Source organism: Amblyomma mixtum, chromosome 8 (genome assembly GCF_055824585.1).
Source record: "Amblyomma mixtum isolate Tamu chromosome 8, ASM5582458v1, whole genome shotgun sequence".
Lineage (NCBI taxonomy): Eukaryota > Metazoa > Arthropoda > Arachnida > Ixodida > Ixodidae > Amblyomma > Amblyomma mixtum.
In genome coordinates this window covers 109,462,212-109,486,304 of record NC_143019.1, presented here as the reverse complement: position 1 = coordinate 109,486,304, position 24,093 = coordinate 109,462,212, and the positions used below count along the sequence as shown (strand labels likewise).

Below are 24,093 nucleotides of genomic sequence, written 5' to 3'. Positions count from 1 at the left end.
AACATTAGAGCTGATTAATGCCCGTGCTATAGGATAGGGTCACGGAACCCCGGCTGCAGGGCTCTGTATTGGCTGGTCGGCTGCGTGAGCATTACGAAATTACGACAAATCACGCGACACTACCACTTCGTTTTTCAAGTGCAACAAAAGCTGAACTTTCGTCTCCCAGTATGCAGGACAGAACTTCGCCTGCTTCGCGCCTAGCGTTGGCCTCGTCCACCAAGGCACCACGAAGACGCTGTTATTGACGCATGCGCCGCTCCGGTGGCGGCGCAGCACGTGGGCGGAAGGGGGTGAAGGAAAGTTTCCCCAATGTTCCTTTAGGTTTCGCTCCATGTTCTCCAGCCGCTATGACGCCAAGGTAACCCACGATGTGTGACGACCGGGAGCTTAATGCATTTTATCCTTTAAATCTGTGAATGTTTAAAGAAGTCACCCTTAGAAAATGCGTATTGTCCCTATAGAGTGATGTTTCTCAGGTCGAGATTTCCGTTTTGCAATTAATAATTGTTCGAAAATTGAGCCCAGAAGGAAAAAAAAAGCCTGTTAGACTTCCGCGGAAGTTTAAGCAGGAGAAAGGTAATGAAAAAAATTTTTCGGGTGAGCAAAAAAAGATCAGGTCAAAGAGCTAATAGAGCTACAAATAAAAAAAAAATGGGAGACGATAGCGTGTCCGGTGCCTGTTCGGAAAGTCTTTCCTTGCGACCTCCGCTGAAAGTATCACAGTTCCTACCGCTCCTACTACACCAAGGTGCACGAACACTGCCTTTTCATTGCGTCTGCAAAATATATTTCTTGATAAGGCCACAAAGGCGTTCTGTTCTGAACGTGACTGTGTCTACGCCGTTAACTTGTTGGCGCTGCGCTGAACATGAAGAGAACAAAAAAAAAGCGCTATCTCCCGTTTTTACGCATTTGAGCTCGTCGTTGCTCTCGGCGCCAATACAGCGCTCTCTGGGCCAGTGAAAGCGCTCCTCAGATTCTCAAGGGACTCGAGGTTATATTCCCGCCTATAATCTTTAAGTTTTCAGTGCGCGCCCTCTGTACCAGTGTCATAGTGGTCGCTGGACACTTGGAAAACTCATTTAATTGCCGCTCTTTTTTCTTTTTTTCCCTTTGATCCCCTCCCCAAGTGTAGGGTAACCTACTGGGCATCGCCTGGTTAACCTCCCTGCCTTTCCGTCCATAGCTCTCTCTCTCTCTTACCGCATCAGCAGTATGCGATAGGCTCTCTTTCTTCTCTTACTTCATTAGCACGTTGACTTGTGCGCGCTTTTGTATGTTGACTTGCGCTACATTTAATTCTTAATTTTAGTTGCTTCCAGTTGGCTTACCTAAGCGATGGAACGATCAATTAGCGAGTCCGTACAGGGCCAGTCACACTTGGAGGGAACAGGGCTTTCCATGGCCACGTACAAGCGGAGTGCCATTTCATCTAACCCGTTCATGAATCATTGCAGAGTGGCGCACGATAAGCACGACCTCGGCGTGGTGCTTCGTGTAATCTTCCCCTTCGCAGGGGTTTGCCAGCGGCTTGGTCGCAATAGGTCTCTGCGTGTGCGCAGCCACGCGCTGCCCTGTTCTAAGTGGGATTGACGCTGTACATTGTAGCTCAGTCTACGCTACTCTGGTACGTACCTGTTGTTTCTACTTTCGTGAAGCAGGGAATTTTCACTGATTGATTAAAACACCAAGCTAGATTATTGGCCTCATTACCTTTTAACACCGAGTGTTCGGTCATTGGAGCCGAATTTTTTTTCACGTGTCACCCATGCTTAAAGAATTGGTAAAGCTCGGAAAAGGCTCCGCATAGACACTCAAGAATTAGACCTTGGCAAATCCCTCCTCTACGCAGTTCTAAATCCTGATGTGCTGCAAGCATCATGGAGCATAATGAGCATTAGGAAAGGATAAAAAAAACGCGGAAATAAGAATTTTTTCAGTGTAATACGCCAAAATTTTTGTGACATCATGAAACACCACTGATTCATGAAACATCATTGTTCGGCAAAATAATGATGAAAATCCGCGACACGCACTGGACAGCTCGGAAATATAACCAAAATCAATTGCCTCATAAACACCTTGGTGTCCACAGCAGCAATAACCTAATAAGGTCACGTTATGCCGAGGAAGAAGCAAACAAAGATTAAAGCATGCTGTCCTACATTGAATGTCATTTTTATTGCTGCTATGTACTCTTAGGTATTGCTAATATGATCTTATTGGCCCAGATCAGGTTGGCTTTAGAGCCTGTTTCACAAGTTCCACTATGACGCAACAGTGCATTATCATCTCACCCATAAGCCACTCCATGAGGAGAAAAGGGTAAGGCAGGAGGGGTTCATTAGTGTATACAGGGTCTGTTCTGAAAGTAGTAGAGTCATTTTTTAAATAAAATTTATTCATGAGAGTAGTAAAAACAACTAGAATTTTTCAAAGTAGCACCCTTCCGCACCTACACGCTGCTGCTAATGAGTTTTCCAGTTTTCGTACGCCTCCAGGAACGCCTGGACCAGAATGCTGTTTAGCACCCTCGTCACGGCCTGTTGAACCACCTCTACCGATACGTGATGTTTCCTCTTAAGCGTCGATTTTATTTTCGGGGATAGAAAAAAGTCTGACGGGGACAGGTCGGGGCTGTAGGGGGGCTGAGGCAGCGTTGCCGCCTTGTGCTGGGCAAAAAATCGGGGTCCTCATTCACATGATGAAGAAGATCCTGGCAGATCGCTTTCCGGTTGGCCTTTTGCTCCTCTGAAAACACTCCCGGCACCAACTACGCGCACACTTTTCTCATGGCTAAGTTTTCTGTCATGATCTCAAAAACTTGGGTTTGAGGAATGCGCAAGTCATCAGCAATCATTCTGATACTCATCCTACAATCACTGTTCAGTAAATGTTTCACTCGCTACACATTTTCGTTGGTCTTCTTGGTCGAAGGGAGTCCTGAGCGGTCGTCGTCTTCCAATATTTCCTTACCTTCTCGGAGCAGCTTGCGCCATTCAAAAAATACCTGGTCTACCCATGGCAGCGTCACCGTAGGCGTCCTTAATCATGTCGTGAGTCTCTTTGCCCGTTTTAACAAGATTTACACAAAATTTGATCGCGTATCGCTGATCCGGTAAACGCTCCATGATTTGGCGTGACGAGACGTTTCGACAAGGGTTCACAGTACAAGCGACCTGCTCTCTTCAACGGCCGAGAGCCGACTGCCGATTTTCCCCAGCATTCCAAATATCCCCCTTCAACGATCCTGCACGCGCAGACCGCCTCTCGTCCGCCCGTTCGCTCAGGAAAAAACCAGTCCTACTACTTACAGAACAGACCCTGTATAAGGAGAAGAAAACATTCTACATAACTTAGGAAGGTTTCAGTGACGGTTGACTTCATTCGTGTGCTGAGCTAATAGATGCGCTCCAAGCAGTGATCATCGTAACATATTTGGCTTTTTATCAAACACGGCAAAACTACCCTACAAACGTTTGCGTCAAACCTTCCACAATTCGGACCCAACCGCGTATAAATATTAGGTGCAGCGATTATTCGCAGGTCCATGAAGCATTAGATACCATTTTTACATTGCGGTGCTATCTGTCTATATTGCATTGCAAACTTTCATTGAGTACTTCATTGGTGGGTTGGCGCTACTCAATCTATCTCGCTTTTTAACGCCTCTGGCACCGAAGGCGAAGTGGGTCATTTTTTGAGAGACAATGGAAACAATTAGCTCTTTTGATGCACTTCCATTTTTTTAGGCCAAATGTATTGAATTCCATGATTTATTCGTTGGCCAGAGCAAAGTTCATAGATTTCAGACCTCGCAATTTTAGATCAGATTATGGCGCACGTAATGAGGACGTATGATCGACTCGGGAAAAAGACAAAAGGTACTCACGGTAACGCTTGTTTGAAGTAATCTATAGTTCTGATAGAAACGTTTGCAATCGCCGCAACGAGAGAGGATTTCATGCATAATGTGGCTATTGGGTTCCAGCTGATAGAGGCCCGGTAGAGATGAAGTGCTGCATCACTGCCAAGAATCTAAAATAAAGGAGCCAGAAGGCGACGCTGGTATTAGGTAATCGCATTCAATGCCACTGACACAAAATGTGCAAGTTTCTGATTTTTCTAGTATGTGTACTACGTCACAAAATGGTCATTGAAAGTTGCGAAGGAGTCCACTTCCCGATGAATGCTGCTGCTTCAGAATAATGCGGGAGTTCTTATTGAAAATATCAGACACCACAATTTAGTCTATTTACTGTGCGCCATTTATTGCTAAATTTCAGCTCTATGCAGTTTTGCTGCAGCAACCGAATGGCGACTCTTTTGTCCCAGATATGTTCAGATTATGTGACCGATGCCGTAACACTTATAATACATCTAATTGATCGTTTTAACTCGCTTCAGGTCTTCAGGTCATGCTTCAGGTAGGAACGCTTCAGGCCCTACGAAGCCGCAATGATAAAACGGAATAAACCGTCTATGCACTTTTTGTATCCGACGAATGACAGCAAGCCTTGTCTTTCAGCCACTGCCACTACTCGGTTGCTCAAGCCGGAACTATAGCAGGCGCGAAAACACTAATGAGTTCCTTAATAGTTTTGAGTGATTTCGACGTCATTATAATGTTTACTATTCTCGTAAACTTTATTAAGTTTGGTTTATGGGGTTTAACGTCCCAAAGCGACTCAGGCTATGGGAGACGCCGCAGGCAAGGGCTCCGGAAATTTCGACCACCTGGGGTTCTTTAACATGCACCAACATCGCACAGTACACGGGCCTCTAGAATTTCGCCTCCATCAAAATTCGACCACCGGGGCCGGGATCGAACCCGCGTCTTTCGGGACAGAAGCCGAACACCATAACTACTGAGCCACCGCGGCGGCTTAAAAAGAATAGGTACGCAAAACTGGGTATATCTACCTCTTGAAACCATCACGCCACCTCAGCGAAAGAATATCGCAATATATAATGGTGTACAAAACGACGACTCATCTGAAAACTGTACTCTAACAAAAACAAACAGCTTAGTGCTAGAATGCTGCACCACAAGAGCAAATATTATATTGCTAAACACGTTGTGAAAGGTGTTTCTTAATGCTCGGAACCGCGTTACACAGCATACAAGAGGAAATTCCCTACTGAAAAATCCGGTATGAATTTTAAACCGGAACCGCATACCGGGTTATTGTACAGGATTTGCGATACCGGGTTACCGGAATATCCTGTATAAAACAGGACAGTCCTGTATAAAACAGTACTCTCCTGTTTTGTGCAGGATACTCCGATAATCCGGTATCGCAAATCCTGTACAATAACCCGGTATGCGGTTCTGGTTTAAATTCAGACCGGCATACAGGACAGTCCTGTATTCTACAGGCTAGGCCCGTATTATGCAGGAGGGCCCTGTATCACAGAAAAAAGGCAGGAATAAAATGCTTCAAATCTATCCCACTTGGACTAAATCTGCCCAAAAACTGGGGCCATAAGTGTACATGCCAAATGCTGCAATATACAGAGCCTCAGAAACTGGTAATCTGCGATTACCAGCGACTCGTATTGCAGTCGATGTGCAATTGTGTTATTTTCTCCCAGCTTTTACCAAGTATTGGTAGCTTGGTGAGTATTATAATGCATCAAAAACTCCAAAAGATGTTTATTTTTTTCGCATGTCTTGAACCAGCTCACTGAGGTAATAATTTAACTCTTCGCGACGATCTACCGGTGCTGGGGTCTCTACAGGGTGCTGGCCAATGAAGTAGTCAAAACCACCTGCAGAAAAGAAAATATGATTGGTAGTACATAATGCCCCCAGCTTATCATTTAATTGGGCACTGACACACAACATAATGCATTGAGCACTGTGACATGCAACTTACGGCCAATGGCTTGTAGCTTTTCAGGGGTCATTGGCTTTCTGCCCACTGTGGAGGCTTCTGACTTCAGGTTGCGATGGCAAGCTTGCCCTGTAACGCTCCTTTCCAGGAGTTGTGGAGTCGTCCAAAGGCTGCATCCTTGCAGAAACGCGAATCTTTGGGTGCCACCATAACTGCTGCCCACGTTGCCGAAGGAATAAAAATTCCATTCCCGACGTGGACCTGTATGCAATAATTACAAATGCATACCCCCAGTAGCACAAACCATGCTCTGAATTGCGGGCCCTCGTGGGCCCAGACAAGCCACAGACAAGCCAGGCGTCTCAAGACGCCAGGCCCTGAGCATTGGCAATTGTCAGTATCGTGAATGCACCTCACGCCTTCCATATTTGAATCAATAATGTATTGCAAATCTGCGTCGTAACATTGTTGGTGTGTAAACAGGTTGCTCGGACGATACCGGTGCTTCCGTGGTCATCCTCCATTATTTACGGCACATACCGCAGCATCGATGCGATGCGTGATGTTTTTTCAAGGTCTTGAGCCGCTCCCCCTCAGGACGCTTATCGCTGATTGCTCTCGCACGTATACACGATATGCCTCTGTAAAGAAAGAATACAAACCATAAAGCTAATTTTAGTCGTGTTATCATGAAGGACCAGCAATTTCGGTATGTAGCTGAAAGAAAATTTTGAGCTATTTCGTCCCTCTACGCTGTGCAATCCACAAATTGCTAGTTAAAAAGACACTGGACAGTTAGAACTTTTCTGTTGACGCCGAGAATATAACCGAGACGGAGGCAGTACTTAAGAAACGGTGATTTGAAATGCGTACTTACGTCCTAGCAGCACGACGTCGCCGTCATGAAATCCGCCTTCACCGCCGTGGCCTCCACCGGTCAAATGTCTGTAAATGTCACGGTTCACCACTCACGTCTTTCGGACCGAAGTTATCTAGCACTGAGACAAGGACGACAGGGTTCCACCATACTTGCACTGGACGCACGCATGGAAGGCGATGTCATCTTCGATCGTGGATTGATCAAGCAACACGATGAAAGGCACAAAAAACTGTATAACACAAATTCAACGAGGACTAGCGAGTGCCAGCGTGTTTTCGCAGCTACCTTCATCCCTTGACACTCAACCCAACCGCAGGAAAGAAAAACCTGTTCCAAACAAACGTGACCGGACACAGTGAACAACAAGTAGAATCGGAGCCGCCTCTCCACTTTATGGAGCGTCGCGGGGAGTGTGGTAGGGAGGGCGGCTTAAAATGTTCGGTAGTGGGCTGTAGAGTGAGTGCCTCCTCCCCATTTCGGGGAAGGGGGCTGGGAGGGACAGGACAGACACAAAGGAGACCTCGGGGAAGGATCAAAGGCAGACAGAAAAAAACAGGGTTGAGCAGGTTTTTTTTTTCTTTGAGAGTGGACCCAGGAAAAGCAGGGAAGGCGGTGGTGAGAGGAAAGAAAAAACTTGAAAAAAAAAGTGCGCAAAGACAGGTTACTCGTGTGACGTTTTTACGGGAGTTTGTTTTTATTTTGTTCTCTCTAGCTCTGTACCTTTTCACTAGCTAACCTTTTCTTGTTCGTCGATAGAAATGTTCTCGGCGATTTGTGATTAGTATCTCTTCCTTATAGAGTGAAGGGTGGGGTCGCTCGCGATGGCGCTTGGACAAGTTGAGTTATCAATGGGCAATCACTTGACGAAGAAGAAGTGCAAAGAATTCCTGCACGAAAACCAAGAATTTTCTTTCTTGATCGATGCGTCGCTACAGACTGCCGCTAGCGAACAGCTGCTGCAATGAACGCGACAGTAACAAACCTTTTGGAGCCTCTGGCGCAGTCACCGGAGGCTCGCCATGTTTATCAGCCAGTCGTGAAGTTCTGCACTGTGAAATCCAGAGTAATCTGCGCAGGACTTACGAAGGCTGCTGGCGGATGTATACTAGCCGTTTGCCCGCACACAGCCACCCTGGCTTAGTCAGGGTGCTGCACGGGAAGCCAATATGGCGGTTGCCCGCAAAACCCCTTCATGCAGCCCCCGCCTTTCATGCACAAACTGCATGTGTTGCCAGTGAGAAGCTCACGCTTAGCCCTTTTCTTTTCCTAGCCCTTTAAACAAAACCGTGTATGTGTTGATTATCGCACTTGTGCGCACGCTAACCCCCCCCCCCCCCCCCCTTCCCCTAAAAAACATCTGCTGGCGTACAACAGTCAATCTGCAGACCAAGCACCGAAACCGCAGCACATATCGCTCTGAATACAGGCTGGTATGTCCGGTTTGAGCTCCGTACCGGGCTGTCTGTCCGGTTTGAGCTCCGTACCGGACTGGTCTGTCCGGTTTGAGCTTCGAACCGGGAATGTACTTTCCGGTATGAGCTCCGTACCGGAGCGGTCTGTCTGGTTTGGGATCGATACCGGACCGGTACGAACCGGTATAGCCATCAAACCGGACGGGTCTCGCCGGTATGAAACCGATATGTTCCGGTAAAATCCGGTTTGCCGCGATGCCGGATTTTTCAATAGGGTTGCGAGGGCTTCTAAGGTTCAAAAGAAAAGGGAACAAATGGCGTACAAAGCTATCTCGCCTGTCTTTTTTTCATAAAATATACCATCATAACACAACCTTGCGCTATCTTTGGGTTCAACCACCGTCATACATTTCAACTCGCCGTGACCACAGCAAAAAGGTACATATTCCACACTCAAATACGCTTGCATATTCATACTCTTTTATTCCTCGGACAAGCAATGACAGGAATAACCTACCAGCATCACTAACAAGTATATCTGAAATTGAGAACTTTAAATCAGCATTACAGTTTCTTTTCATAGCTAGTGCTCATATCATCATCATGGCGTTCATAGATGGTGTTCATATTCCCAATACGACTGTTTGTTTATTAGGAACTGCAATCCTTGTTTATTATTTGTTTTCCTTGCCATATTTTTCTGTATTTATTAACACCGTTACTGATGTCGTAGTTTACTCTTTGTACCTTTGTTCTTTTTCATTCTTTTTGTATGCTTACTTTCGTTTTTGTACAGGTTTTACAGAGATTGTGTATATTTTTTACTAATAACTTTTTTGTGTAAATTGTGTATGCCTCTTCATCCGCCCCTCCCCTCTATAATGTACACTTGTACCCTGAGGGTATAATAAATAAATAAATAAATAAATATCCAAACCGAACATAATAAACTGACACTGCGGCGACTACTCGCTATGATCATGAGATGAAATAAATATAAACTGCGCAAAAACTTCTTCCTGCCACTTACTTTAGCTTGATGCTACCTTTTCCTGCTACGAGCAGAAGGGACTACGTGGGAGATCTGGCGTAGGACAACAATGTGGGTACAGTTAGGAAGGCTGCACCCTGTATGCCATCACACGATGATGTTCTCTACGTAATCGTACTGATTAGCCTTGGAAATAAGGCAGTTGCAATTTTTAACGGCTGTTTTTTTTAATATGACTGGTTAAGACTCGGCTAACATCTCCATGACGTTGCTGCAACACCTGCTACTGCTTTGAGGCAGCGCAGTATCGCGCTGTAAGTGCGCAACATCTTACCGAGCTGGCAGCTACTAAAATAGGTATTAAGTTAATTTACACTCGTCCCATTCTACTTCTTTTCACGATGTGTACCTAACTGGGTAGTGAAGTTCGAATATTGCCCAGTTTTCCTGTAATACTAGCCATTTCGCTCTCTGAAGTTTGAAAAGTATGTGCAGTTTTTTAGTTTTTGTAGAATATTTGTTTTGCCGGACTCCCGTTCATGAGCGGTAAGATTTCTTGCAATATTATTCCTTGCGGAAGTCGAAATAATCTGGAAAAGAAGTATCGCGCGATAGTAGGCTTCTTTTTTGATTAAGACTTCATTCAGATGAGTATTACTGCTAAGATTACAAGCCAACTGTACTGTATACATTAAATTTCAATGAGATCACTCAGCGAGTTACACAAGTACTGGCCAGCGAATACTGGGAAGCTCGAATCTAGCTGTTTAGAAGCAACATGAGCTGACGACGGGCACACAGAGGCCATAATGGCGAGCCGATTATTGACCGCGGGATTATTATTAGCGCTATACTTGTCACGCACTCGCCTACGATAATTCGTCCTTAGTAGCGGTTGTTTCTCGTACCTTCGACGTAGAGGAAGAAGTAGGAATAGGTAGTCGCATAGGGCCGGCTTAGACTTCAGAGTTGGTCTTACCTGCACCTGGGTAGCACTGGTTTCATATTGGGGAAAGGATTGTATTCCAGGGCTAAGCCTCTCAAGCGGTGGCTTGACTTATGGACAAATGTCGTGTCCAGGGGCTGCGGCTGAGCTCTGGAGGTTCCCAGGATCTCTTCGTACATGAATCGATTCCCAGCACCTCCACAAAAATGCCACCGCACGCCAAAAGAGCGTCCTTACTGGCAGAACAGTACTTGGCAAGAGCACTGAGCAGAGCACAGCCTACTGATCCTAGAGCCGAAAAGAAAACGATGAAATCCGGCGCGCGGCAAAGGACGAAGACAAACTGCCTGAGGACATCATCATCATCATCAAACTGCACGGGGGCGCCGGTAGAATGTCTAAATTAAGTGTGGCAATATTTAAGACAAGCTCATGGGTCTGCGACAGCTGGACGGTTTCGGATGGGTCTGAGATGATCAGTTCACCGCTGAATTTGTCAGTCTCGCCAAAGATAGTCATTGTCATGCCTCATCTCTTTTCAAGATATTTTTAAAACGTTCAAGACCCCATCACCAGCACTTTGAAGTTTTTTTTTTCATTCCAATTAGTAGTGCTCTTCTGCACAGGCACGTGAAGCTGCTGTGTTCGCGCTGCCATGGGCTCGAATCCCAGTTGCGGCAAAATTGCAAAAATCGCAAGATCTTCCTCGATGTTTACGCATCGGAACAGTGCGTTCGGACTAAAAGTAACAGACCCGCTCCATGTTCAGACTCAAGCCACTCTACGTAAGAGCGCCACCTAACAAAGCCCTACTGGTGTCTACGCCAGCGAAGTAGACCCTTCTTGACACCAGAATATCTTTGCCAGGTTTCCTCCCCATGGAGAGAAGTACGTGGCGGAACTTAAAGAAGAGGTCACTAAATTTTGCCCAGAATGTACAGTCGCCGAATGAAGAACATGGACCACGGTTCAACACACATTCTCCAGAAGAGCTAACTAGCGAAACGAAATGAATGTTTGGTACAATGCAAGTTATACTTACTTTGCCGTAACGCATAAAAGTAGCAAATATTTCTTTTTCTCTTACGCCACGTTACGCAACCGAAATGTTTGAACACGGATGCGTGGTTCCTGTTATTCTGTCCGCGACTACAGTATGCAGTAGATCTATGACTCTTTTCGTCCTGAGTCGAGAAATCCGTGTCTATGATGACATGATGCCATCATTCCTCAAGCGAAAAGTATACGAGAGCTGTATCTTACCGCTGCCCACCTATGAGGCAGAAGCGTGGGGGACAAAGCTTTGAGCTATCAAAAGAAAAATGATAGGTGCAATGTTAAGAGAAGGGAAGCGGGAAGAGTGGGTGAGGGAAAAAACGCGATCTAATGACATGCTATTCTGTATCAAAAGGAAGAAGTGGTCTTGGGCAGGGAACGTAATGCAAAGGTACTTAAGGGTAACCGACTGCATTCCCAGAGAAGGCAAGCGTAGCAGGTGCAGCAGAAAATTAGGTGGGCGCATGAGATTAAGAAGTTTGCAGGGATAGGATGGCCGCAGCTAGCAAAGGACAGGGTAATTTGGAGAGTCATGGGAGATGCCTTTGCGGTGCAATGAGCGTAGTCAGGCTGATGAAGATGATATCACCGCAGCACTGCTGTAGCCCGGGCGAAACGCACAGTCAGCATGTTCCCGGTGACTCCCTTGCACTACTACTTTCTAACCGCCTGATGAGGTTTCCTCCAGCTCTGCGTATCTGCCGGCTGTTCCAGGTCGCGATGAGGTGTGGTGTATGAAGGCTTAACGTCCCAAAGCGACTCAGGCTATGAGGGACGCCGTAGTGAAGGGCTTTGGAAATTTCGACCACCTGGGGTTCTTTAACATGCACTGACATCGCACAGTACACGGGCCTCTAGAATTTCGCCTTCATCGAAATTCGGCCGCCGCGGCAAGGATCGAACCCGCGTCTTTCGGGTCAGCAGCCGAACGCCGTAACCACTGAGCCATAGCGGCGGGGGTTCACTTTCTTCAGCTGATCTTTCAATCATCCAGTGGTGACACGTTATACTGCTCCCGTGTCCACGATAGCAGTAACATTACAGCGGGTATGCGCTGGCTAGGAGCCGGTTCGACGCTTGGTCGCTGTGTCGAATCGCAGTGGTGTTTGGTAAGTTTGACATTACTGTCCGGCGTTGGTGCTGTTGTTCCTAAATAGTGCATAATGATCTTTATTTACAGTTTGCTGCATTTGTACTGGTTTATATTTGCCGCTTCGCTGTGATATCACCCTTACTAAAACGGTTGGACTTCATTCTTTTCTATATGGGTGTTGGAAGGCCGCTTGTGGAAGGTCGCTGCGCAGTTACAGCTTGATATTCGGAGAGAAATGATGATCGCGACAATGACCACGACTGAGCTGGGAGCACCTAATATTCTTAGTGCACGCAGTCATCGGATCTCCGGAAACGTTGCCAGGTGATCACTGGCATTCCTTCATGAATAAGCTATGAAGAACCATTCCTTTTTTTGGGCAGCCTCGGCTTAAGTGGCCAAACTAATCTCATTCAATCGGTTTGTGACAGCTTGTCCGAAGTTTCCCAGGCGTCGCGTTTTCAGCGGCTAGAGCGTAGCTCATAGGCTGGCCAGATGGACGTGTTCGGCGGTGCAGACGGGGAATAAGCCAGCTGGTACGGGCTGATAGTGGCCTTCAACGGGTGGAGGTGCTGATTAAAGTCATGAAGACTTTCTTCAACGCCGATGATCAGTATCGCAAGTTCAGATAGCGCTGGTGACCGTCGCAAGCGCCGTGATTGCTGACAACCTCATAACTATGTCGCTCCGCTTTAGTTAAAAAAAACGCGTTGGTGTAGAGTATATTCACTTTTGTTGCTTGTGTATATTTCAGACCTGGCTATAGAGTGTCTTTTCACCATGAGCGATTTCTGATTATTTTGGCGACCAGTGTCGTGAGATTGTGCAGCAGGCCGGAAAACGTTGGTCCTTGACACCGCTCATCCATGAGTTGACTTTGCTTTGCTCCCCTTTCCCGGGATTTGCGGTTCGGAAGGTATGCTGCGCTTATTTTATGAGTATGGTAACCGTCTAATTGCTACCTGCGTGAATGAAAATGCTTCGATAGAATCAAATATTGTCTCTTAAGCTATGATATCTTTTATATTCCGTGCAATGTGCCTGATAGGAAAAATGAATGCCTTCCTGTTCGAAAAATATTTGTAGTTTTTGCCATCTACTCGATGTCATTGCACGTTAGAGAACCACAGGTGGTCGGATCTGTCCGGAGCCCTTCACTATGGCATCTGTCATTGCCTGAGTCAGTTTAGGACCTTAAGCCCTATAAACAAAAATTCCTTTTGTTACGGCTTTCATTGTTGATTTGCGTTCACTCATGATCATGAGCTACTGCATATGCAGGCTGGTAGCTTTATCACAATGCTTCTTTTGTGAAATTTATTCTTCCTTCTAGCCACTTTCAGCCCCTTCTGTATAATAATGATTTAGCGGCTTCCACCTTCGGCAATCGCGGATTTATCTATTTACTTGGCAGCCCTACCTGCATAAGCATGTAAATTTCCCTAATAGTGTTTAGACATGTGGAAAAGATTTTCATGTGTCTTTTTTGGTTCATTTGTTAGCCTTAGTGGCAAGAACGTGCACTTATGGAATGACAGTTTTCTACTATGAGAGAGAGATAATTTGCTCAAGAGATTATTATAATGGACATTTGGTATACTAGGCTTGCAAGTTAATAGTGTTACTTTCCGTTATCCCTTCAAAATGGATTGATCGTCTTCGTAAAGGTGCAACATTATTTTTACTTAGCATAAAGAGCAGCGCTCAATATTGTAACGGAAAACAGGGCGACAGGTCGCTAACCAGCAGAATGCAGCAGCCAGCCAGCCAGCGCGAGACACTTCAACGTCTTCGAAGACACTTCAGCGCCACCTGAGAACGCCAGGTGGCATTACTCCCCCTCCCAAAAAAAAAAAGAAAAACGTAAAGGCGGGGTTGCAGTACGGGCAGTGGAAAGAGAAAAACAAAACAGCACAAGCACACAAAAATGTACAAGGGAGGTGGGCGAAGGTGTCCCACGCGAAAACTAGCGGAACACTGAGCGTACTGTCCATTACCTCGTGAAATACGGCTTCATGCGGACAACGTGCACAACCTCAGAGCGGGGTGGGCGACGCTGAGGCTGCACAGTCCCGTCAGGAAGAACTTCGTAGGTCACTTCTGTGACGCGGCGCAAAACTCGATAAGGTCCAAAATAACGGCACATCAGTTTTTCAGACAAGCCTGGGCGGCGTACCGGGGTCCACACCCAAACTTGGTCACCCGGATGGTATTCGACGTGCCGATGACGGAGATTGTAGCGGCGCTCATCCGTGGTCTGCTGCCGCTGAATGTGAATACGGGCAAGTTGACGTGCTTCCTCGGCGTGCTGAGCGAACTGCTCGGCGTCCGGCGTGAGTGGGTGGTCATCAGTGCAGCATGGAAGCATTGCATCCAGCATCGTCTGAACGTCACGTCCGTAGACCAGACGAAATGGTGTAAATCGGGTCGTCTCCTGGGTGGCCGTGTTGTAAGCGTATGTGACATACGGGAGAATCTCGTCCCAGGTTTTGTGCTGCGAGTCTATGTACATTGCGATCATGTCGGCGATCGTTCTGTTGAGTCTCTCTGTGAGCCCGTTCGTCTGTGGGTGATAGGCAGTGGTTTTGCGATGGTTCGTGTGACTGAGCTCGAACACGTCGCGCATGAGCTGTGCTGTAAACGCCGTACCTCGATCAGTGATTACGTGGGACGGTGCGCCATGACGCAGCACGATTTGTTGCATAAAAAACTGGGCGATCTCAGATGACGTACCGCGCTGCACCGCCTTGGTTTCCGCATACCTTGTTAAATAGTCGGTCGCGACAATGACCCATTTATGACCGGCCGATGACACAGGGAATGGGCCCAGAAGATCGATGCCGACTTGATCAAACGGCGTCCGAGGCGATTCAATAGGTTGGAGCAAGCCCGCTGGCTTGAGAGGAGGCGCCTTACGACGTTGGCAATCGCGGCAGCCTCTGACGTAACGCTGGACGGCGTGAGAAAGTTTGGGCCAATAATACGCCTGGCGCACGCGTGCCATCCGTTACACAAAAATATGTAACGGAAAACAGGGCGACAGGTCGCTAACCAGCAGAATGCAGCAGCCAGCCAGCCAGCGCGAGACACTTCAACGTCTTCGAAGACACTTCAGCGCCACCTGAGAACGCCAGGTGGCAATATACATATAAAAGCCTAGTTGTTCAGCCTAGTGCAAGCTGTGCATTGATAGCGCTGATTTCTTAATTAGTTTATGAAGCATACTTTTGAAAACCATGGCTGTCGTCATATGTTGATCAAATCAAAATTTCTTAACTTCTTCGGCAAAAATAGGGCTGTTAAATTTTCTAGAGAAGCACAATCTTCAAAGTTATGCTAAATATGTCCTTAAATGGCCACCGGTTGCCTGAGCATTTTGCTTTCCAAAAATATTGAGGAATGCCGAGCTTATAATGAAGTTGCGTTACAGAGGTGCCAGAACGCGTCTAGCGTCTTAAATGCATGTTTCTAGACAACGTCGGCCTTACAAGGACAACTTTCGACAGTTTTAAAAGCGAATCGAATATTCGTTCCTTTTTCTTCAAATCTTGAAGAAAACAACATGCGCACTCAGCCAGGATGCATTGCAAAGAACGGCTAAATTTAAATTCTAGTCCCAGGGAGCCAAAGTGCTGGAAGAAGTTAAAATCGTAGTATATACAGCTGTATGATGCAATCACACAGCTATCTATCATAGGTTTCTATAACAAGTGTATGATTTTTCAGGACATATGGTATCTGTTCGGCACACTTTTTGAAGTTATTGTATCATACAACTTTTTCATTGGGGAGTATATTGCCCCTATGCGATCTTTCACAATGCGGCGAAGAGGACAGACATTGAGGGTTTCGGTATTATTGTTAGCTTAACTCCGACATCAACAGCCAACCACAAAGATATACGGCACCATGCGCATAATTGGTTAACCTCATAATGAGACCTTCGCCTAAGAAGAATGGATTTCAAGTGTGCGAGGTCAGCATCGAACAGGAAAATAATAGACCAAATATTTGTCACTTGATGAAAATCATTATTGCAACACTTATTGCTAACGTGACAGCATAACAAGGGTGGCGGTAACAATGCTGCCATAGCCGGCATTGAAGTGCTAGCCGAAAGCTAACGCATAACTTGAGAGCAAAACACAGAAACAGGTCTGGAAAAATCTCCATTAGGCAAAGAAGTACAGGGTATATTTACTGCATTCTAATCGGAGCGAAAGCACGTATTTGTTCTACATAGAAGACGATGGTGAGCATGCAGTGCCTTTTGACAGAGCAGATGGAAGTTGGTGAAGACGCCGCTCTCCAATGCACAGCGCGAGAGTGTGGTCTCGTTCTCCGCGCTTTGAGAATATAACCACCATGTGCAACGATCCCTTCCTCTCTACTGTTAACTACCTACTTCTCACGTACCCATGGAAGGTTCGTGCGTGTAAATCCCGGCAGTGTGAGGTAGCGATGGCTCTCTTTCGGTGCAGAATCCCCCGCTTAAATTGTTACTTATGCAGATGTGGGTTCAGTGTCTCCAACCTTTGCGCAACTTGTGGAGAAGTAGAAGCACTGGAGCATTTCCTACTCTCTTGCCGGGGGTTTCCACATCAGAGGAGGACGTAGGTACAGAGGGCAAAACGCATGTCTAGAACACGCTCTGAGCGTGTTTCGGGCGTAACACGCGATAACTAGCGATGAGATTTGGTTAAAAATGGTGTGGATGTGAACATGGGCTGTTAAACTCTTTGAATTTCATCGTCATTTTTTGCCTTCTTGGTTGTAGCGGCTTTGGGAGCTCCGGAACGCAGAGTTTGGTTGTTCTAGGCATGTGTTTTGCCCTCTGTACATATTCCAATTACTAGGTAGGGGCTCACTTTGCCGGTCCCGCTTCTTCTCTCCTTCTGTGCTAGCTCCAGAGGTTTTGCATTGCATCGAGTTTGCGAATACCTCCACAATTACATATTTTCTACCGGCAGATTCCCTTGCTAATGGTATCCAAAATTTCCACATTTAAAAATCGCTCAAAATTTTTTTCTTCTGTTCAATTTCCTAATCTGTTCGCCCGTTTATTTTTTCAATTTAATTTTTTTATTTTTTTATAATTTCCTCTTTAAATATTTTGAATTCTTACCCAAAGTAAAACCATGAGCTTGGCCCCAATTTACCTTCTTTTGGCTCTCCTCACTGAACTCTTGCCTATTCCCTTTCGTGGGTATGGGCAATGTCACTAAGGCAACAATGACATCAACACGAGGCGTGTTGACTGCGGCGATAGCCAAGTGGGAAGAGGAACCCGTTCGGAACGGCTATGTCTTGAAATGCTTCTAGCTGCAAACTGCGCATCGGCCGTTGACCGAGGTCTCCCGACACCTGGAGTTACCATGGACTCGTGCAAAGTTCTCCTCCCTCGACTACCCACCAGTAATGTTGTCCTCAACACCGTCTTTCTGCATGTTGAACTCAAGAGTCGCCGATACCGTGCTCCCGACTCCCGAGACACGCTCGCGTACATTCTGGACATCCGTGAGATTCTGTGTATTGGCCAGTACCAGATGAGCCGCGTTTGGATGGCTACCTGCGATAGCAGTTCCTCAGAATAGAAGGTTATTAACAAAGCAGAGTTCCACGTCTAAAATGTATCGTGTTTGACCCAAACACTAGAAACGTGAAGCTTAAGGAACTGTACAAACTATCGACCGTGAGAAGCGGAAGCACATGGAAGCAGCCAACTCTGAAATCTCGCTCACGCTTGACGTTTTCGGGGTGCAAGCTGTAATCGTGATCCCAGGCAGGCCTCCGCAGTGCCTTCGTTGTGGACGTGTGGGCCATGCACGGCGTCATTGTTGTACGCCTCGATGCACCCAGTGCCGACGCTTTGGGCACACGGTAGGCAACTGTGTTATGACATAAGCTGAGAGGTTGCGCCAGGGCAACTTGACACATGCGGATGAAGTGGTGTCAGAACACATTATGGATGTGTCGGATGTTGTGGAAGGGTCGAGTGTACTCGGTCATGAGATCCCGACAGAAGAAAGACCAAAGCCTTCTGCACCGATTAACGGCAAGGGACCACCTGCAAGTACGGACAAAACGGGAATCCCCGCCTCCAGACTCAAAACCACCCGACCCGGATCAGCCCGGGCCTCCTACTTTGAGTCCTGTGCTTGCTACTCAGGAGCCATCTGTCACCCAGCGATCACGAGAGCGGAACACCCTTTCTGTAGAGTCAGTAGAGGCGCTACAGCCAGTGAATGTGCGACATGCCTTCTGCGCCGGCGGTGCCCCTTCGCCGCCAGAGTGCAGCAGTGTCAGCCTCTAGTCTGACCGATGCCCCGTCGGCTGACAGCGTGGTTACGAGCAACTTGGTCCACTCGGCTACACCGGCCGAAGCCATGGCTGTCTTAGAAGAGGCTATGGACAACAGCGCACCTTTGAAACTGTCCTGCACATGATGAGGTGTGTGCCGATGGCGATAAGCAGAAGGCACCTGGTGTGGCGGCATTGCGAAGGGTAACCTCAAAACGAAGGGCGATGTCGGCCCTACAAGCCGCCGAATTGCAAGCGGGCCACCCCAGTATAGGAGATGGCACTCGATAAAACAAGCACAAAAAATTCTGGGAGGCGCAGCATTTCAGGTCGCTATCCTTAACATTAGGGGTTCGCGTAACCATGGAAGGCAACATCAGTTACGGCATCTTTCAAAGAAATGTGGAATGCCTTGTTCCTGTGGAATGTTATCTGAAGGCCTCCGTCACTACTTCTGGGAATTTTACCTTACTCCTTCTTTAGTTTCTCGTTTCTAATCTCGTTGCTAATCAGACATCACACAATCTATTTACCCCTCCCTTCTCTGAGAACCTGCTGCTTGTGCTCTTCTCCTTCAAATGGTTCACGTCATAAGTTTGGTTGGTTTGGTTTATTGGGGTTTAACGTCCCGAAGCAACTTAGGCTATGAGGTACGCCGTAGTGAAGAGCTCCGGAAATTTTGACCACCTGGGGTTCATTAACGGGCACTGACATCGCACAGCACACGGGCGTTCACCTCATAAGTAGCCCAATTCCTAATTATCCACGCTCATTTCTGTCTTTCCTATCAATTCTCTTCCCCATGCTCTGCACAGAGCAGAGGTCCGTGCTCCTTTGTTGGGCAAAGACGGATTAGTAGTGGCCTGTATACTGTGCTTTGACTGTGGGATTGTGAGTGTTTCTTTGACTGTGTTGTGGCTTTGGTTTTTTGTCTTGTTTTGTTTTGATTACGTTTTTACTTCCTGTTTTTACTTCCTTCATAAAGTCAGCTATAAAATTCCAATAAGAAAAGGTGTCAGGCAGGGAGACACGATCTCGCCAATGCTATTCACCGCCTGTTTACAAGAGGTATTCCAGGGCCTGAAATGGTAAGAGTTGGGAATAATAGCTAATGGAGAATACCTGAGTAATTTGCGATTTGCTGATGACATTGCCTTGCTATGTCTCTCAGAACATGAACTCCAAAGCATGATCAATGAGCAAGACAGGCAGAGAAGAACGGTGGGGCTAAAAACTAGCATGCAGAAAACTAAAGTAATTTTCAACAACCTAGGAAGAGAACAGCAGTTCGCAATTGGTAGCGAGGGGCTGGAAGTAGTAAGAATATGTCTACTTAGTGACCGCTGATCCGGATCATGAGAGGGAAATAACGAGAAGACTAAGAATGGGGTGGAGCGCTATGCCAGGTTCTCTCAGATAATGAATGGAAGTTTATCAACATCCCTCCAGAGAAAAGTATACAACAGGTGTATCGTACCGGTACTCACCCATGGAGTAGAATCGTGGACGCTAACAATGAGGGTTCAGCTGAATTTAAGGACAGTGCAGCGATGTATGGAAAGAAAAATAATAGGTGCAATGTTAAGACAACGGAAGCGGGCGGAGTGGGTGAGAGTACAAACACGGGTTAATACGTCCTAGTTGAAATGAAGCGGAAGAAGTGGGCTTGGGCAGGGCATGTAATGTGAAGGCAAGATAACCGCTGGTCCTTAAGGGTAACAGAGTGGATTCCGAGAGAAGGCAAAAGTAGAAGGGGGCGGAAGAAAGTTAGGTGGGCAGATGAGATTAAGAAGTTTGCGGGGATACAGTGGCCGCATATGTCAAAGGACAGGGTTAGTTAGAGGGACATGGGAGAGGCTTTTGCCCTGCAGTGGGCGTAGTCAGGCTGATGATGATGATGATGACATGTTGTGAAGGCGGAAGAACTAGTGTTTTATTGTAAGCCTTCGACAACGACGAGTGTTGACCCCTTAGACATAAAACGAAGACGTGGCTCCGAACGCTGATTTAACAAACGCTGAATCCACATTGGTAAAAGTGAAACTCTCGGTTTGTGTATTTTTCAGGATATAGCCTCCAACATCGCTACGACCTATGCTAATGCAAACAGAAATCGTATGGCACCACCCGCAATTGTGTATGACGAATGGTTGTGCCACAATTTTGATACGAGAATTGGTTTTGAGGAAAGGCATTGCTCAGTAACTGTTGGACACCTCAGACGCGCCTTAAGAGAAGAGGGTAAGAATCTAGTGGGTCATGCTATTCAAGGTTCAGATGTCGTCAGTTCGAATCCTTATCGCAAGCTACCCTAAAACTCTAGTAACACATGTAAGCTGTATACAAAGAGAAAGCATATGACACAACTCAGAACGTTGAACGGCAATCGGTTGCTTCCAAATTTGGTACGAATCTAGTCCGGAAAACTGGGACGACTTTGTGGTCAGCCAGGAAGGGGGGGTGGGGGGGGCGAATATATATATCGACCCAGATGTATATGATTGGCTAAAATGGCGGTGTTCGGCTCCGGGATGCACAGCCGCTTGATGATGTCGCCTTATTTTCCTTGCCATCGCTGCAACTTACTGTGCCATCTTTGAGTACACACACTAGCAAACACACGCCGCCTGTTCTTCTCGTAATGTAACTACTAATGCCTTTGCATTTTGTACCCGTTTTGTAACGGCCACTTACGGAGCAGTTTTAGGCATTAAACGGAGCTGGAATTACCCAATGCCGGTTAGATATCTGCATATCTGTGTTTATTTTATAGCAGTGTTACATACAGGGTCTGTTCTGAAAGTAGTAGGAGTGGTTTTTTCGTGGGCGAACGCGTGGACGAGAGACGGTCTGCGCTTGCAGGATCGTTGAAGGGGGCTATTGGGAATGCTGGTGAAAATCGCCAGACGGCTCTCGGCCGTTGAAGAGAGCAGGTCACTTGTACTGTGAACCCCTGTCGAAACGTCTCGCCACGCAGAATCATGGAGAGTTTACCGGATTAGCTATAGGCGATCAAGTTTTGTGTAAATCTTGGTAAAACGGGCCAAGAGACTCACGACATGAATAAGGAGGCCTATGGTGACGCTGCCATTAGTAGACCAGGTGTTTTTTGAGTGACGCAAGCTGCACCGATAAGGAACTGAAAGAGCGGAAGACGACGACCGCTCCGGACGCTCTTTGACCAGCAAGACCAACAAAAATGTGTAGCGAGTGAATTATTTAATGAACAGTGATTGTAGGATGGGTATCATTGTGATTGCTGATGACTTGAGCATTCCTCAAACCCAAGTTTTTCAGATCGTGACAGAAAAATTAGCGATGAGGAGTGTGTGCGCGAAGTTGGTGGCAGGAGTGTTTTCAGAGGAGCAAAAGGCCAACCGGGAAGCGATCTGCCAGGATCTTCTTCACCGTGTGAATGAGGACCCCGATTTTTTGCCCAGCACAAGGCGGCAACGCTGCCTCAGCCCCCCTACAGCCCCGACCTGGCCCCGCCAGATTTTTGTCTATTCCCAAAAATAAAATTGACGCTCAAGGGGAAACATCACGGATCGGCAGAGGCGGTTCAACAGGCCGTGACGAGGGAGCTAAACAGCATTCCGGTCCAGGCGTTCCTGGAGGCGTACGAAAAATGGAAAACTCATTAGCAGCAGACTGTAGTTGCGGCAGGGTGCTACTTTGAAAAATTCTAATCGTTTTTACTACTCGCATGAAGAAAACTTTATTTTAAAAAATGACTCTACTACTTTCAGAACAGACCCTGTAGACAAGCATACAGGCAGTGTTACAATATAAACACATATATGCAGATATCTAACCGTGCATTGGTTAATTCCAGTTCGGTTTATTACCGCAAAATCGTTCCATTCTTACACAAGAAAGCACACACGTAGCCGCCGCGGTGGCTCAGTGGTTACGGCGCATGGCTGCTGACCCGAATGACGCGGGTTCTATACCGGCCGCGCCGGCCGAATTTCGATGAAGGCGAAATTCTGGTGGCCTGTGTACTGTACGATGTCAGTGCATGTTAAAGAATCCCAGGTGGTAGAAATTGCCGGAGCCCTCCACTACGGCGTCTCTCATAGTCTGAGTTGCTTTGGGACGCTAAACCACCATGGACCGTAAACCGCTAACCGAAAGCGCACAGGCAATTTACAAGGATGATTGAGTCTCGAATATAGCACGGCAAATATGAAACTTAAGTCGTCTTCAATGAGACGACTAGTGCCGCCCTGCCGTCACCTGCGAGTTCTGTTGGCTCCTAATTGCCTCTCTTTGCTAATAAATGCCTCCCTTTATATAGCACGCAGAATTGTCCATTTATTTCCTTATCTATAACATATCGGTAACGTATTGATCACGTGTCAGTTGCTTATCGATCACTAATGAGTTACTTATCGATTACGTATCAGTTGCTCAGGATCACTAGTGAATTACTTATCAATCACTTATCGGTCACCCATCGATCACTTATCGTTTACGTATCGATCACGGATCAATCTCTTATCGATCGCGTAATCAACTGACAGAGGGAATCTGTGCAATTCGTCCAATTCCATTGCGCTTCATTCAAATTCCGTGCAGTGCGTTGGCTCCGCCCACCTTTCCGGTCACGTATGCCAATCACATGGTTCGTCACGTGGTACCGCACTCCCGGCAATTCAAATTTCACGCCTCCCCCGGCTCCACACGCCCACTTTAAGTAACTTTTTTGCTGTAATTAACTAACTATCCGATCGGAGCCCAAATTTTTGCGTCGCATCCACTCAGCATCCTCCTTTGATTATAACTACTTTTGAGGGGATATCTCTTCATATTTTTTCCACAGTCACTGCGGAGACGGTTTTGATGACAGAAATGCGCCGACATGGCCTAGTAACGCTTTCACATTAATAAAAGAAAATGCGTCCTTGGCTCATCTCCTATCATAAGGGGAATTACTGCTATATTACGGAATACTCTTCTAACATGCATGAATTGAGACAATTTATATCCGTGCTTTTATAAATTGATAAGCCGACAAAAACCAGACTTTACCCAATGTTTTTTTTGTTTGTGCAAGAAAAAAACTTTTCTGCGTAAGTAATCATAAACGTAATCAGAAGAAACGTACTTTGGTTGGATCTTGATAATTGAAGATCTCCTGAGGCATCGCGTGCTTGGGTCCAGGATCATTAGCGAATGCTCCATGAATAATGCTTAGGTAGGCTATTACAGCTATTAGAGGGCACCAATACATGCCTCGTGGTTGCCGCTCAAGTTTCCAGTAAAATGCTGGCATTCTCTTGTTCACTCGTAAAAGCGAGCGGATCCCTAGTATTTATATAGCGGATTTGTTCCAGTACAATCGGTAGTAGATTATCATGTCAATGCGATCTTAGAATACCGAAAAGGTCATAAAGCAGACAGAAAGATAAATGCACCACTGAAAATTAATTCGAAACTACATGCATCTTTCTACATTTGCATGGCGACTTTAGTATTTTAAATTTTCCTTAAGCTAGGCACACAACCTGAAATAAAAATTTCATCAGGTATTCGTTCCACTGAAGAGCGCTGATTTAGAAATCCAATGTAG

The 24,093-nt window shown here is 46.5% G+C and overlaps 1 protein-coding gene across 1 annotated transcript in view; it reads right to left on the bottom strand.

The window, feature by feature from the left end:
• The window catches only part of LOC149333886 (uncharacterized), a 45,009-nt gene extending 21,255 nt beyond the window's left edge, over window positions 1-23,754 (bottom strand). Inside the window, exons 1-2 of the mRNA XM_089558825.1 lie at window positions 23,629-23,754; window positions 3,896-4,041 (exon numbers count right to left, since the gene is read on the bottom strand). Coding sequence (XP_089414951.1) covers window positions 3,896-4,041; window positions 23,629-23,754 — 272 coding nt within the window. The remainder of the gene's footprint in view (window positions 1-3,895; window positions 4,042-23,628) is intronic.
• Window positions 23,755-24,093: the final 339 nt, after the last annotated feature.